Genomic DNA, 15,497 nt, shown 5'->3' with positions numbered 1-15,497 from the left:
GATACCATCACCGTAGAGCTGTTTACCCAAGGCTAGGCGTTTCGCTTGTATTAGCCCAGCTGAGTTCCATTGCATGCCCCTCAATGTAGGGCCGGGATTCTCTTCCACATTTCCACTAAGCAGTAACTCGGTGCGGATGATACTGCTGATGGCGCGGTAACACGCGCCCCAAGACCGACATGGATAATACTGTGTCCCAGCAAGACGCGGCGGGTCCTGGTACTGTGCGATGCCGGAAGCATTTCGCCGCAAAGTTCTCCAAGTGGCGAACTCTGCTGGCGCTTGGCTTCCCCCGACAATACGTGGTGCTGGACCCTGGCACCGCGATGAGGTGGCCGGCATCACCAAGCGGAACCGAGTTCTAATTTTTGATATCTTGGTATGTCATTTTTATTAATCTAATTTTTATTATTTTGAGGTCCTTCGCTGTTTAACCATGTTTTTTTTATTTTTGTGTTTTTTTTTCTTTGTTAAACCTCATATCAATTAGTATCAAGGCGTTTTTAACGCATCGAACTCTCTTCACAATGTTGAGCTGCATACAGACACACATACATCGCTATTGTTATTTGAATTAGTTCCATGTCGCTTAATATTAGTGATAATTAGAGCCAACGGGTGTATGTGATTTTCTCGTATGGGCAAATAATTCTTTTTATCAAAATGGTGGATGAATAGGATGTGTTCTTCCATGATTGATCGTTTTTCTTTTTCGGGATGGGGATTTTCTCTGTCGAGCGTGGACATATACCGGTTTTTCGAACTTCTGCCTCACTTGGAGCTGCGTTCTGCTTTTGAAGTGGTTTTGAATAGGCTTAAAAATATTGAGAGTTGTGCTTTGTGCCATTCTTTCGAACTCCCTTATCGGATTCGTTTTCGGGAAGGGGCAAACCATCCAATGTCTTTTTTTAACTCATTGTGTCTGTGAATTTTTCAAACAAAGAGATTATGAAGACTCGGGGTGGCTGAGTGGAGGTACAAGCCACTCTCTGAGGCCTGTGGAAAAAAAGAATGTCTATCCATGAGTTTGCTGAATAGCTTTATGTCCATGTCATGGCAGCATTCACGGGCACATCGTTCGCGTTGTCGACCCTTTTCGTCCGTGGGACCAAGGATTCACGTTTTTCGTTCTACATTTTCTGTTTTATTAGGCTTGTCACCCTGCGTCGAACGGTAGGCACGGTGGTCCTAATACGACACCGTTCACTCGGCTTGAATATCGGTGTGCGTGAAGACACAGAGGAGACGGATTGATGATGGATCAGGATGAAGCCGAAGCCCAGCAGACGCCTAGAACACTGAAGCAGCTCAAATGTGAAAATGAGCAGAAACGGAAGGCAATTAATGAAGTTCAGCGGAAACTGGAGCGACTCCAAGAGGAAGAAAGGGAATTGGAGGCCCAAATTGCGGAAAATAAGGCGCGTATAGACGAGCTCATGGGGTTAGGAGGCTCGTAGCCTATGAGGTTCTTTCTCGTTTTGTTCCTTTAATTTATTTTGCGTTGTGTTGGTTTTATATATATATATATATATATATATATCCTACGCGCTCTGAGGCTGTGTTTTTCTTTACTTTGTTATGTGCACAGCGGGTCCAGCTTTTTATGGCGGACCCTTTGACCTTTTCGATCTGCTTCCGCTTTCCTGATGACCCTTCTGCAGTCACATATATGACGAGTTCAAGGAAGGAATTATGGAAGGAGCGGAACGGGCGTTAAAAAAGTATTTTGATGGCAAGGTTGATCCAGAGTTTGAGGAATTTTTCCAGAACGATGATGATTTAAGCGTCGCCGATTATGCTTTGCGGAGTTATCTTACACTACTGAAATGGGAGAAACGCGTTTATACAGATGATGCTTGGACTGACGAAAAAAAAAGAGAACGCTGCCTTTTCGGGTTTCTCTCGTATTTCCGGAATCTTGTGATTTTGGACTCCCTCGACGTGCTTGATTGCCGCCTGAAGTATGTGTTACGCCTTCATATGCAACTAAGCAAGATCGAGCCATCGTTTGTGAAACGAAAGAAGTTCTACATTTTACTTGTTTTATTCCTGCGCGCACGCATTGACCCTCCCAGCGGCGACCCTGACAGATCAGAATCCGACGCCGACGATGAGTCTGAAACAGCGACACAGAAAAGACTAGGTCGTGCCTTGGTGGGCCTTGTTGCAACATTGCGGGCGCTGAAGGAAGCCAAAGCAGAGGAAGAAAGAACCGAACAAGGGCGCGCTGAGATAATAAAGGAAAATGCCGACCTGGATAAGCAGTTGGAGACCTTCAGTGAAAAGTGTGAGTCTATAAGGGAGCGCGTCACCGCCTTACAGGCCGAAAAAGATAGGCAAGAAGAACTCATCGACGAGCTCTCAGCTGATGTCGAGCTGGAAAGAATACTGCAAATCACCTTGTCTTCAGAAACTGAGGAAAACCAGGCGCATTTCGTGAGATAGTAGCTCCAGTGCTCTTAGGTGCTACTCCCCCTGTTACCCTAACCCCGAACTCTGCTTTGTATGACCAGGTTTGACTTTTCGTCCTTCCCGCCCTCTCTGCTTGAGCGGGAAGACGATCTTTTTTTTTTTTAAGAATGCTTTGGCGGCGGGGGTGTGGCCTTAATCTCCCGCGGCTGCTCTTGGTGATGAGGGAATATAGAAAATGGCCACAATTTTTGTCCAGCCAGTGAATCAGAACTACTCAATAATAAGAGTCATTGCTATTGGTAGCAGTAAGTGAATTGGCTGGCCCTCTCAAATTTTTTTTCTGGAAGGACAGCAGAGCCGAATAAGGAGTTGGAAAGATGCCCCCCCCCGACGACGGACCAAAACCCTACGAAACAATTTTGCCGCTTTATGCGACTCAGACTCTCGAGGCATACAGACAGGTTATTCAGTGTGTACTGAGGTGTTGCCTTGGTGAGTTCGATGACTGTGATTCAGAGGGGTTGAGGGATGTGGAAAGGGTGGGGAAGGCGGATGCTGAGTTCAACGGGGAAGAAGAATGGGTGGATGGGTGTTTTCTTGATGAGTATGAGAAACCACCGCCTTTGCACCGGTTCTCATGCTTTGGGACGAAATACCTTACGGAACTCCTCTACGTGCCGCCGTTCGTTGAGGATTCAGTTGGAAGTATAGGCGGTGGAGGTGTGGGTGGATGTGGGAAAAGGCGATTCAAGAGCGTCGTCTCCCATAGGATTTTCCGACGTCGACAAGGCAGCAGGCAGTCCTCTAAGCAAGAAAGAAGCGAATGCCGCTGCACAGATCTCCTCTCCAAGTGTGTGCCCCCGATTTACTTTTCTCAGATGCTGTCTCCTGGTTGGTTTCCCTACCTGGTGACGCAGCTCTATCAATGGACACAAAGGATGGACCGAGAAGTTACTTATCAAAAGCTGGAACTGGTAAAAGACATTTGGGAACGTGTTACAGGGTGGCAACACGATTCCACGGACCTCCCGCTCGATCAAAAGATGCGCCGGCTCAAACCCATGTCATGTTTGCGCGGTTTGGTGTTCCTATACCGTGTGTTGCGCGGAATTCAAGAATGCGGAGAAAGCACAGACTTATTGGAAAGTCTTTGGTGTGTGAACCTGGTTACGGAACGAGGCACTCTCTGGTCTACTATAAAAAAAGTGCCGTTGACGAGCTGGCCGCGGGAAGTTCTTCGTTACTATGTGGCCTCGCTCCCCGTTGGCAAGCTGCTCTCCCCAGAAGAACAGGACGCGGTGGTTGACAACATTATCCTTCTCCAGTGGCCGCACTATGCCTACTTCAAGCCATACCGTCTTTTCTTGAAGGAAAAAGAGCCCAATAAAAAGGCATTTCTGGAGGTTTGGCGCACGATTGCAGCCCGCAAGCCTCCTTACACAAGTGCCTCGGCGCTGACGGAAGAGGCTGAGTGGTGCTGTTCTGCGGCTCCAACGCTGCACGTATCGCAATGCTGGAGCCTGATCTTAAAATTCAACTGTCTCTTTGCTGATAAGTGCACTTCTTCCGCAGACACCGAAACACTCTTAGACGTGGGCAAGCGTTTCGGGTGGGATCGTCTCCACCAGGCGCTGGACGGTGTCGTGGAAAAAATAAAGCACGATGCCGAGCAGGGTGGTGAGTGGCGGAGCCGCGGAGGCGTGACCCTGGTCGAGATTGTGGACCTTCTTATGGACTACCGCAGCTCCTACACCACGTTTGACGAGGCGGTGCTTACCACCCTCCGCTCCGATGAAATCCGAAGCGTAGACGAATGGCTTCGAAAAGCCTGTGCTCTTGTGAACGAGGGTGCCTTCGCCTCGGAGTCCGTTGTGCTTACCCGGGGGGCAATGATTAAGGAAATCGCGCGGGAATCGGTGGAGAGTGGCATAGCCCATCTTGATTCCACACTCGAGGAGGCATTCCGCCTGTGGGCTGCCTCCCATGAGGGGGGGTCAGCCGTCTATGCTTACCTCTTCGACCAAAGAACTGGGAACAGGGATGATTCGGACGTCTTGTTGTGTAAATGGAGCCACCTCCGAAACAAGTGCTCGAACCTGAAGAGCCAATCCATCTCGAAGTGGTCTCTCCATGAAATAAGTAATTGGGCTGTACTCTTCAATGAGTGTCGGAGGGAGCTGCCTGACCTTGCAAACAGCCGCTGCGATCACGGAACGATTTTCCCTATACTCGTGGAGGTTGCCACGGTGATCATGCATGCGGCGGAGGTGTATTTCAAGAAGACACTCCGTGAAACACAGCGTGCGGCTGTTTTACTGCTTTTTCTCTATGCGGGTCGCGCGAAGAACGCACTGGCGCAGATTCTTACTGGACAGGGAAAAACCCTCATCCACGCGATCTTGGCTGCCTGTTGCGCCATGGTTGGCCGAACGGTCGACGTGGTAGTGTCTTCCCCCGTGCTGGCCTTGAGGGACGCCACGGAAATGGAGGGCTTCTACAAGGTGTTCAACAACATGACGGTTGGGGCGCTGAGCCATGAACAGCGGTTAGAGAACAGCATGATAGCCTATAAGAAGACTGTGGTATACGGGAGTGCGGACGATTTCATTGGCGATGTGCTCCGCACTAGTTTCACGAAACATCGCGTCCGTGCGGGTAGGCCGTGCGACCTGTGCCTCATCGACGAGGTGGATAGCCTGCTGTATGACCAGCGAAGTGCCAGTGTCCGGCTCTCGGAGCCCAGCCCTTCTACTTCGCACTTGCTTCCCCTATTGGCTGTGATGTGGCGCGCCTGCACTTTTAACCACAATCATCTCGTGCTGGATAGTGACGACGGCAAGTACTACTTTATTCAAGGTAAATTCACTGTGTACAATGGAAGAGTTGATATACAGGGTGATCTTGAGGAAACGATTGAAGGCAGTAAGGCAGCGGATGGTAACAGCGGGGAGACGGATGAAACACCCCAAGCAAAGAACTCACCTCCCTCGTACGAAAACACCCGTATAGAACTGAAAGATAGTGTGAACGTGTGGTTGAAAAAATCGATTATACTGGCGACAAAAAGCATAACCAGAGACCTTTGGAAAGAAGAAGCAAACGAAGAGGGGGTCCAATTCACTGAGGGTCAGAATATCTTGCATGTGCCGGTCCACCTCCAGGACTTTGTGAGAAGCAATATTACGAAGTTGGCCGAGAGCGCTGTTGAGGCACTTCTCCATTACGAAAAAGGCAAACACTACGTTGTGGTCGAGGACAAGATTGTGCCGGTGGACTACGAAAATGCGGGGGTCCTGCAGCACAATACCGTGTGGGGTAGGGGGCTTCATCAGTTTCTGCAGATGAAAGAATCTCTTCCCGTGGATCCTCCCACTTTCGTATCGTGTTTCCTATCCTACGTGGGCTACTTCAAGCAATATAACAGGATCATCGGAGCGTCCGGCACTTTGGGGAGTGCGCCGACGCAGGACTTCCTTCACCGTGTTTATGACCTGAATATGCTTATAATTCCCCCGTTCAAGAGACTCGTCCATGCACCAGAGGAAGAACCCTGGGGTTCCGGAGGGGCAGGTCCGAGCAAATCCAGGTATCTTGCAAAGGAGTTGGAGCCGGTTGTGACCGCTGATGCCCAGGGCGTTTTAGAGGTGCTAATAACAAAGTCCTCCCGAATAGCGCGGGGTGGCCGTCCTGTGTTGATCATTGTGGAAACAATCAACGACGTCAAATTTATATGCCAATACATGAACAAGGCCTTCCCTGCACTCCGCACACATGCCAACACGGGAGAGGCAGAGTTTTCCGTGAAGAAGGTTGGGCCTGGCGAAGTCATCGTTGCCACCAACATTGCTGGCCGCGGGGCCGATTATGAGCCCACCGAAGACGCTGAAAAGAACGGGGGCCTGCATGTTTCCGTAGGCTTCATGCCGGAAAATTCTCGAGTGGAGCTGCAAAATGCGGGGCGAACGAGCCGACAAGGCCGACGAGGGACGGTCCAACTCTTTTTCCCGGGCCTCAGCCCTGGCGGAACGGCGAACGAGGTGCGTCTCAAGCGTGATCAGATGGAAAAGGAGAGGCTGCGCAGAGCGAGATATCAGGTGGAAGGGATGAGATTCCGCGACCACCTTCTTAAGATGTTCTGCAATCTGGTATCGGAGGTCCTAACCGGGAATGAGGGGCAGGCACGACAGAAGTTTCTCATAGAGGTTACCCAGGCTCGGAAGCACTGGATACAATTTGTCGAACATCAGATGTCTGGTAAACTTTATGAGGCGGCGTGGGAGCGCTACCGGAAGGAGCACGCGCCTCCACCGGCCCCGAGCTCCAGGCAAGAGGCCGAGGACGATGCCGGCAGGGATAGTAATAAAATATTGGAGGTTTTGAAGAGCCAGTTTGATAGAGAGCGTGAAGCGCAAGCTCAGGAGAGGTTCCGAAAGGCAAGCAAAAAATCATACTCCGACGACGTTCTTGAGGAGGTTTTTGCAGGCAAGGAGGTGTGCGCCCAAGTCGATGCAGCAGACACGGAGTGCTATGAAGGAAAGGCGTTAAAGGAGCGTTTTGCCCTCTGGTTGGAGGCGCTGCCGGTGGAACTTGGGGATCTTGACAATCGGAAGGAGGTACTAGATCTCTTTGAGGACTTTTGTGAAGAGGTTCGATCGGATGCAAGGCGTGGTGAGAGGCTCATCCGCAATCCGCATTACTACATTTGCATGGGGAACCGTCTCTTGCAGGAAGAAAGGGCGGGCAAAGCCGCTGAGGCCTACGACGCGGCCATTCAGCTGGACCCTCATTTTTGCTACCTGGCGTATTACTACAAGGGGATGGCGCTCCTGAAGTCGTCCTCAACGGCATATGATAAAGCGAGAGAGGCGTTTGCAAACGCACGGAAACTTATTGAGGAAGTGGAAGTATCTGACGTAACCCTTTTCGTTAGCTTTTTGTCCAAGCCAGGAGCGGAAAAGACAATTACAAATGGGGTGCACTTTGCTAATGTTTATCGGATGCATATGTCCTTAATCGATCAATGCCTGGAAAGCCTGAAGAAATGTAAAGAGGATAATAAAGAGGTTGTCGTTCTAAGTGATCTTGAGGGGTCCAGTACGATGTACGAGTTAGTGCCCGGATCCAACGATCCTATCCTCCGTGACGTGCTGGATCGCCTTTCGTGCGACGGATTGCAGTGGATTTACATGCTGCAGGAGCGGAAGGAAATACCTTGGCGCAGTGCTTTGAAGTTGCTTGTTCTTGGTGCTGCGCAACTGGCGCTGGGGGCCGTGTTGATGTACTACGGGGGAGGTGGAGGGCTCAGTACTGCGTTCATTCAGGGAGGCATCACAGATCTTTTTAAGTGTGGGGAAACGTTAATCACGAAAAACGAAGTTGATTGGAATGATTATTGTATTCAGAAGGCGGTTTCCGGAATCACATGCGTGATTCTTAGTGGTCCATCAGCTATTGGCAAGGAGTTGGGGTGTTTCGGAACCAATACAACGTGCCCTGATTTTGGTAAGCTGAACGGCATTGGTGGTAGCTTCTCTGAGGCTTTTTTAAAAACCTTTAAAGATGAGGCGATGAAGCACGTCGGCAATGCGGCGGCCTCATATGTCGTTGACTCATTTGCGGAAAATGTGCATCTTGGGTGGAACTGGTTGGAACCGAAGGTTCGTGAAGCGGTGCAATCCTCTACCAAAACATTCGTGTACACCAACAACACCGTGAAGCTTTGCATTAAAGTGGATGTGGCAAACCAGAATTTTGATTGGGAGTGGAATCTCCGCGAAGGAGCAAAATATGTAAGCCACAAAGAAATGCGTACAACTCGTTTTGTTGTGTCTGACATCCCTGGTTTGAAGGAGGTATTTACCAACCCACGTTTTCGCGACTTCTTGGACGGGGTGGGGAAAAATCTTTCGGCGGCCTTCCTGCCGAGAAATGCAAAACCCGTAGTAACTGGTTTAAAGGCTATGTGGAAAACAATGGAGGTCACTCAATTGCCTGAAAGGTTTTATGGGAAGTATGGAGAATATATAAACCAGGGGGTGTTCAAGGAGAGCTTGGAAAGGAGCTTGGCGGACGTGAAGGCGAAGGCTGAAAGTGACGGAACCAGAGCGAAGTGCAAGAGCGTGGAACTCAGTGAGAAAGGGCAAGCCAACTCCAAAGCCGCGTTGAACTCAAAGACGGAAAACCCCGACTATGCTCAAGTTATAGAGCCTCACAGGAAGCCGTCCTTGGGACCGAAGCCGAGCAACCTGCCCTCTATTCCAGAGGCCGGGTCAGCAAAGGCCAATTCGGGCGAGTTTTACAGTTCAGAGGGACCCGATGGCCCCTGTCAAGCGGAGGCAAGGACTGAAGAAAAAATAAAGGTCTCTCTCACTGAATTCCTTGAAGGGCATTTGATGGAATCCACGCGCAGCGTGTATCTCCGAGAAGTGCTCGGGTTCGTCTGCAAGCAGATGGAGGGGGATGTTGTGAATTACATGTGCAGGGATTTGACCGAGGAAGCAAGGGAAGCCAGAGGGAAGCACCTCGCGCTTTGTGGAGCCCATGCTTGCGCGAACCGGGCGCCGCCAAGGCCAAGGGGAGGGGGCAAAAACAAGAAGCCACCTACAAAAAAAGAGCAGGACATCACAGACGAGGAAGTGAACCAGATCCTCAACGGGGAGGAAGGGGATTTCAGATGCCTGTCCTGCTTCTTTCATGAAAAACGTCTCTGGGTACAGGTGGTAGATGGGGAGGGCCACCTGTTGGCTTCCGCAGGTTCGTGCTACCGAGGGGAGCCGATCGTGTTGAAGCGGTACAGGGTGCTAGGTTCAGAGGAGAATGGGGTAGAAAGATACCACTACGAGGCGGCTAACCCGAAAGACGGGGTCCGGGATGACTTCTCTGGAAAGAATGACTGCCTCTATACGGCTCTCTCTGATTCCCTAACCCCCGAGCAGAAGGAGAGCACAGACATCTGGAGTGCAGCCGATGGCAGAAGGGAGGTGGCAAAGTGCATTCAGAGCAACCCGAAATACCATGGTCAAATGACAAGGTGTTTGCAGGAACTAGAGAAATACAATAAGGATGCGTTTCTGAGGGGGGGGGCGTGGGGGTTGCCCACGTTGAACTGGCCCAAGTGGGAAGACGTTAAAGATGGCGCTATCGTCGTCTTTGAAAAAGGAAGGGGGATCTACGAGGCTTACTGTAGCCTTCCATGGTATGTACACGTCGGTGCAGACGTGGCAATTTTTTATTGTTCTGGCGGAGGGTCATGTCTGCAGCAGCTGAGAGCATTTGGTGTTAAAGGGATGCTCACTCAAGAGTTCTTCATAAAAGGGGGAGCAGCGTTGTGTGTCTACTACAGCCGTAAAAACCTTCAATATGCATGTTCCACGGGCGCCGGCGATGCAACTGAGTTTCTGATGGGCAAAATAATGGGGAAGGAGTATGCCGAGTTTCTAGGCAGGCGTGCCAGTAAGAAAGTTGGCGAAAAGTGTGGGGACAAATTGTTCCACGGTAGCGCAGCTGAAGAAAGGAAAGCAAACCGAAAGCAGTACGACTGCAAAAAAGGTACACTGAACAACAAATTGACAAAGAACACTGAGAAGCTAAACAAAGGAAGAAGAGAAATGCGTCAAGCAAACAAAAACGCAGGCAAGACGGGTGAAGACCGAAAGGGGCCAACGAAGGGGCAAAAAAAAGCAGATAAACGCGTAACAAAGCATGAACGAGAAAAAGTTAAAACGGAGAACGAACTAAAAGACTTGCACGCAAGCTTCGAGAAAAACGACAGCGAACTCAGACGGGAGGAGAATATAGATACGTTCAAAGATGCGGTTGACGAACTACCCAAAGAAGAAGACGCAGAAATTAATAAACCTGCTGACAAATTTGAAATACTTGAGAAATGTTATGATATTTGGCGTGCGAATCCAAAGGACCGAAGACGCATGTTAAGAAAGATGGGCTACGGGGCCAATCGGGGAGGGGTCGTTCAGAAAATTTCGGATTTAGACCACTGGGGGAAGAGTCGGTTATACGCTGGTACAAAAACACTAATTAAGTGGTGCTCCGACAAGTATAATTCCAGGGTCAAGAATGATCGTGTGAGTTCTTCAAGTGACGCGGATGACGGGGAAAAAGACAAGAAACCCGCATCTTCGCCCCCAAAAACGTGTGACGACAAAAAAAAACCAACATGAAGCCACTCCAACCGAAAAGCCGGTCGCCCTTGAGCCGTCACTTCCCCTCGTTTCGTCCTTCCGTGGGCACTCCTCATCTAAGAAAAAAAACAAGTAAAAAAAAACATAAGAATGAAAAGTGGAAGAACTAAACCTTGATCATAAAGCACCCTTTACTTCCTCACTGTCTGTTCGTGCGTGGGGGAGGGTGGCCAGCGCAGCTGCCGGGCCCTGCAATACGCTTCAGAGGTGAGCCATCCCATTCGCTTTCCTGAATCCTTTGAGAAAATCGAGCAACTCTGTAGGAAGATACTGCTGGTGGGAAAAAGAGCGGGCTAAGATCATGCTAGCATTGCTTGACGAGTTCGTGGGGATAATTTGGAAGAGGACGGATAAATGGAGTAAAAACATTTTTGGGCATTGTGGGAGGAAGGAGAGGGATAAAGTTAAAACATGCCCAGGGGATGGTGGACAGAGAGGCAAAGGTGAGGAAAAACAAAACGAAAATATTCGCGTCAATTGCACACAACATTTTATAAACAATACTTACAACATTACATGGCGCAACAAATTCAGAGCATACTATCCCAAAATGCAAGAAGCCAGAAATAATGAAGAAATAATTCTCAAAAACAGTGCGGAAATCCTCCTCCTCGAGACCCGTGCGTGGGCTGCCTGCAGCCGGGAGAAAGAAATTGAGACGGCCAACCTCGACAACGTCAATGTCACCACGCTCGTGGACGACGGCGTACTCCATTCTTTCCCATTTCTACCCCTCCTGTTTTTTTTTTCGTTCATCGTTCCATTTTACGACCTGCATTCACTGCCCGGAGAACGGAGGAGGAACTGCTTCTACACACATCTGCCGTACTAGGGCGGATTATGTGGGACTTAGCGGTGGAGACACCCACCCATACCCACTAAACCCCTCTGGGCATGGGGATCTTTCAACCCACGGGCGTGGGCGACACCAGCAGCACGGTGTCCCAAGGAGCGGTCTCTGGTGAGGCCCTTCTGCTTGATCCCTGGAAGGCCAGGTCGCGTTCTGTCCGGACCATGACGCAGTTCCCGGGAAAACTAAAGCGTTTGGCATTGGATTCCCCAGTCCGGGAAACCGGGTACTAGACCGTGCAATTTATTGGGATGGCGTCGTTAAGCGCCTTACAAATAAGGCGCGTTTTGTAATGGGAAAGGTACTTAACCACGCCAACCCAACAAGTGGCGACCGTATCACGGTGCAGCCCGAACTAAGCCGGATTCGGTGCTGCAGTTCTGGAAATTTAGCTTCCCAATTAATGAACTTGGTACTAGACATTGGCGCCGCGATGGGGCATATACACGATACCAAGGATTCAACAAAATCGAAATGGAGGCCACCAAATGGGCGTTAATGATAAAAACACGATAATAAAAAAGAAAATATTCTTGAGGGAGGAAGCCGTGGAAATGTGCCTTTAATACTTGCGAGCGATCGTGGGGTCAAGGGGTATAAAGGGGGGCCTGGTTTGATTCCATGGGTACAAATAAAATTGCGGGACGCGACACGAGCGCTACTGAGGGAGTGAAAATACGAAGCAGGGTTTCGGATTGAAGCAAAATAGGAATAGCAGTACATCACACAAAAACAACAATGAAAATCACCAGCGTGATGTAGTAGCTCCGTCGCTGGTCGGTATGAATAATGAGGAAATGTAGATACAAGCCGTACCACTCTGCCAGACAAGGACGATCAAGTAAAATGAAGGAATGCACCAACGGTCAGTGTAATGACATGTCTTTTCTGGATCAATGTATGGGGGCCAGGCCATTGATGGAATGTGGGCAAAACGGGATGAGTTGTTCAGTGAAATCTACCAAATAGTGGCGGCACGGGCGGGCGTGGCACTTGAAAAGAATAACGAAAAAAAAGGTCAAAACAACACGAATCAGAAAGGATCTTCCCATTTAGAGATGAAACGGCCGCAACCGCAGCAGGTAGGATATCAGGATACCCACAAAACGTTACCTCTACAAAAAGGAATGGCCCAGCTGGATGGAGGTATGTAAAACTGTGTTTGTGGGATATAATGCGTCGGAACCTCTGGAAATGTATAGACGTCAAATACTCATCCTGGATCTGGTGAGAAACCATTTAAGGATAACAACGAAAAAAAAGTGGGTCTCACAAAGAGAGTGCGTGGCATTGCCGCCCTCCCGATTCGAGATGGGGTGTGTGGTATAGGACGAGAATGTGATGTTGCAGAATTCACACACGCGTGCGCAGGGTTCAAAAGACTCCAACGTGAAAATGCGGAAGAGTTGGAAGAGGAACGGTTAAACGATCTCTACAACAACTTGGAAGGTGCTGATCGTCAACTGTTCTCGGCCAGCTCGGCCCCTGGAGCGGGAAGGGTTCTTACGGACCCACAAGTGTGGATTCCAGGGGCAGAGTATTTACAGTCTTCTTCACGGAACGCCTCCTTATGAGGATATTGCCAGAAGGTCAAAAGTGCATATGTGGAGCAGATGCTTCACACCTTCATGTCAATACGTGCGCACGTCTGCAAGGCAATCCACGCACTGTTAGGCATGAAATGGTCAACAATACTATAGCCAACAGTTTGAGCCTATGTGGATTTCACTGCAGTGCAGAACCGCAACTGGACCAAGGGAGAAAAAAGCGTCCGGTTATATTTATACCAAGGCTGAATACAGACTCCATGACAGACGTCACTGTTACATACCCAGGGCGTGTGACATTGTCCAGGGTTCAGGAAGCAACGGATTTTCCTATGAGAGCGGCACAGGAAAGGTTCAGAGAGAAACAACAGAAGTACAATTACTGGGCGGTAGCCAATGGTCTCGATTTTGTTCCGTTTCTCATGCCGAGCAATGGTGCTCTCCATAAGGAAATTCGGAAGTGGTTACTAAGAATACTTGGCAACCAGGACCACCGCATCACTATGGCGTCAGCATTTGGCTTTATGGTGGCAGAGGCCCTGGGAGCTGTTATTCGAGGTAGCTCTCACCTCCACAACGCGGCGGGTGGTAGAGGGAAGGAGATTGAGAGTTGATCACTTTTCGGAACGCAAATAATCGATAAAATAGGTTTGAATTAAGCACATAGAAGGGATAAAAGCAAGGTTAAAATTAAAGAAGAACCCACCCGTTGGGTTTTAAATTTTTGATACATTTTCCTGTACTATATTGCTCCGATTGTTCCATTGCGCTTTTTGAGGTTGTTACGTGCGACGTTGCGTGTTTGTGAGTGTTTCTGGGGTGATTGGCGAGATTTGAAAAAACACATACACCGACACCTTGTCACCGCAGGACCCCTCAGGGAGCCACATTTGGGACCTGCGTGCTGCAAAAGTTTTTCGAATTTCTTTTTATCCCTTCGAACGGTTTTCAGCTTTGAATTAAGCCGACCGAGAGGAGTAAAAAGCACCCCCCGACTCAAAATACTGAGTCCAAAATTGATCCGTGGTGACACCAGGAACAGCCCAAAAGTTCCCCTAGAGTGCACTTCTTGACCCTCAGAAGTCAAGAAAAAGGATCAATTTTTCTAGGGGCCAAACTTTTTTATAAACAAAACTACACCGTGTAGAGACCGTATTACCAGGCTCTATTCAGTGTGGTAATTACTTTTAAAACACAATTTCACACACGGGAGATATACCAAATTTGTCCTAAATAAGGGAGAAATTTGGTGTATTTTGGGTGTCACCTGGGAACCTTCGGACCCTTGTTGACATACGAAAAAAGTGTGTAGAAATCTGAAAATTGTACGCTAAAATACCTGCCGGACCGCAGTTCTTTTTAGCAAAAATTAAATCGCAAAACCGAGAGTTCACCCGTGAGATATCGACACTCAAAGGTTTTACCGAAGTACATTTTCGGCAAAACTGCGAGTTCGAAGAAAGTGACTCGAGGTGAAAATTTTGTAACAAACAAAAGCCCGTCGAACCGATTACGGGCGTTCTAAATAGCTCAAGGCAGGGGCTATTTACGAAAAATAGTACGTGGAGCAACAGCTGCCGAACACAAGTCTAACGAGCAGTCGTATAGGTAAGTACAACACTCTGTACAGCACCTATACGGCAATTTTCGGACTTGCGAACGTTGTTCCACATACAAACAAAGTCGGCTTGTGATCCGATTTATATCTTTGGGAGGACATACAGCCCAGAAGATATAAACGCATAACGCGGATACACAAAGTTCGACGTAATTTTTTATTTAATAAAAAATTATTAATTTCCGCAACATTGGCCTGAAGTGGTGAAAAAACCTCTGCAGGACCAAGTCGGGCTTTTTGTCAATCGGACAGAAAGTCGTAAGAAACGGTTATTGTTACGTTCGAACGCACCCAGGTCCTGAGTATTTGTTACATACAGAATCGGGTGCAAGAACGTACAATAAACGTACTAATAGAGGGCAATAAGGTCGAAAACACCCTTATTTTCAGCCCCCCAAAAAACCCGGTTTTTCATAAAGATTGTTGAAATCTTTATTGAAATCGGTTGTTGAAAGTGCACACGTATTGAACATACGGTAGTGCTACCCTGACGCGTGTCGTTGACGTATAGAGTGCACGAAAAACACATTTGTTTTTTGCACTTTTTTACGACAACAAGTTTCGCAACAGGTGAAAATTTTGTGTCTACCAAAACCTTGGGAAAACACAAAATGGGCTCTGGGAGGATCGAACCCGGACCCTGGAGGTGGGTTGGCGGCGCACCGCCCACTAGACCAAAAAAATTGCGTGGGCCGATGACACAAGCCCACCCAACAATATATTACCCGCGGCAGCCCCAGACGGGCGGGAAGGACCACCCCACCCGCACCGCTCCAGGGCCCGCGCCAGGGTCGCCGGGTTGCTTGTCTGCGGTGCCTGTGGTGCCTGCCCCGTCTTGGGCTGCTGTGCGGCCTCCGGGGCCCGGTTCG

The 15,497-nt window shown here is 49.1% G+C and overlaps 4 protein-coding genes across 4 annotated transcripts; 3 read left to right on the top strand and 1 right to left on the bottom strand.

Moving 5' to 3' along the window:
* On the bottom strand, nucleotides 1-342 carry DQ04_03891030 (BES15S03c; the record flags this gene model as incomplete). Its single annotated transcript, XM_009313183.1, has 1 exon — nucleotides 1-342. A coding segment is annotated over one exon (342 nt), but the record flags the coding sequence as incomplete, so codon positions are not given.
* A 911-nt stretch (nucleotides 343-1,253) lies between these two features.
* DQ04_03891020 (hypothetical protein) lies at nucleotides 1,254-1,457 on the top strand (the record flags this gene model as incomplete). The annotated part of the gene is made up of 1 exon (XM_009313182.1): nucleotides 1,254-1,457. One exon carries the CDS (start codon nucleotides 1,254-1,256, stop codon nucleotides 1,455-1,457), a length of 204 nt encoding a protein of 67 aa, XP_009311457.1.
* Nucleotides 1,458-1,692: 235 nt separating this feature from the next.
* Nucleotides 1,693-2,445, top strand: DQ04_03891010 (hypothetical protein; the record flags this gene model as incomplete). Its single annotated transcript, XM_009313181.1, has 1 exon — nucleotides 1,693-2,445. One exon carries the CDS (start codon nucleotides 1,693-1,695, stop codon nucleotides 2,443-2,445), a length of 753 nt encoding a protein of 250 aa, XP_009311456.1.
* Nucleotides 2,446-2,789: 344 nt separating this feature from the next.
* On the top strand, nucleotides 2,790-10,592 carry DQ04_03891000 (protein translocase subunit secA; the record flags this gene model as incomplete). Its single annotated transcript, XM_009313180.1, has 1 exon — nucleotides 2,790-10,592. One exon carries the CDS (start codon nucleotides 2,790-2,792, stop codon nucleotides 10,590-10,592), a length of 7,803 nt encoding a protein of 2,600 aa, XP_009311455.1.
* Between the last annotated feature and the right edge of the window lie 4,905 nt (nucleotides 10,593-15,497).

This window comes from Trypanosoma grayi (genome assembly GCF_000691245.1).
Source record: "Trypanosoma grayi strain ANR4 Tgr_389_V1, whole genome shotgun sequence".
NCBI classification, from domain to species: domain Eukaryota; phylum Euglenozoa; class Kinetoplastea; order Trypanosomatida; family Trypanosomatidae; genus Trypanosoma; species Trypanosoma grayi.
The sequence above is the reverse complement of the archived record's forward strand: the minus strand, read 5'-3'. Positions and strand labels throughout refer to the sequence as shown.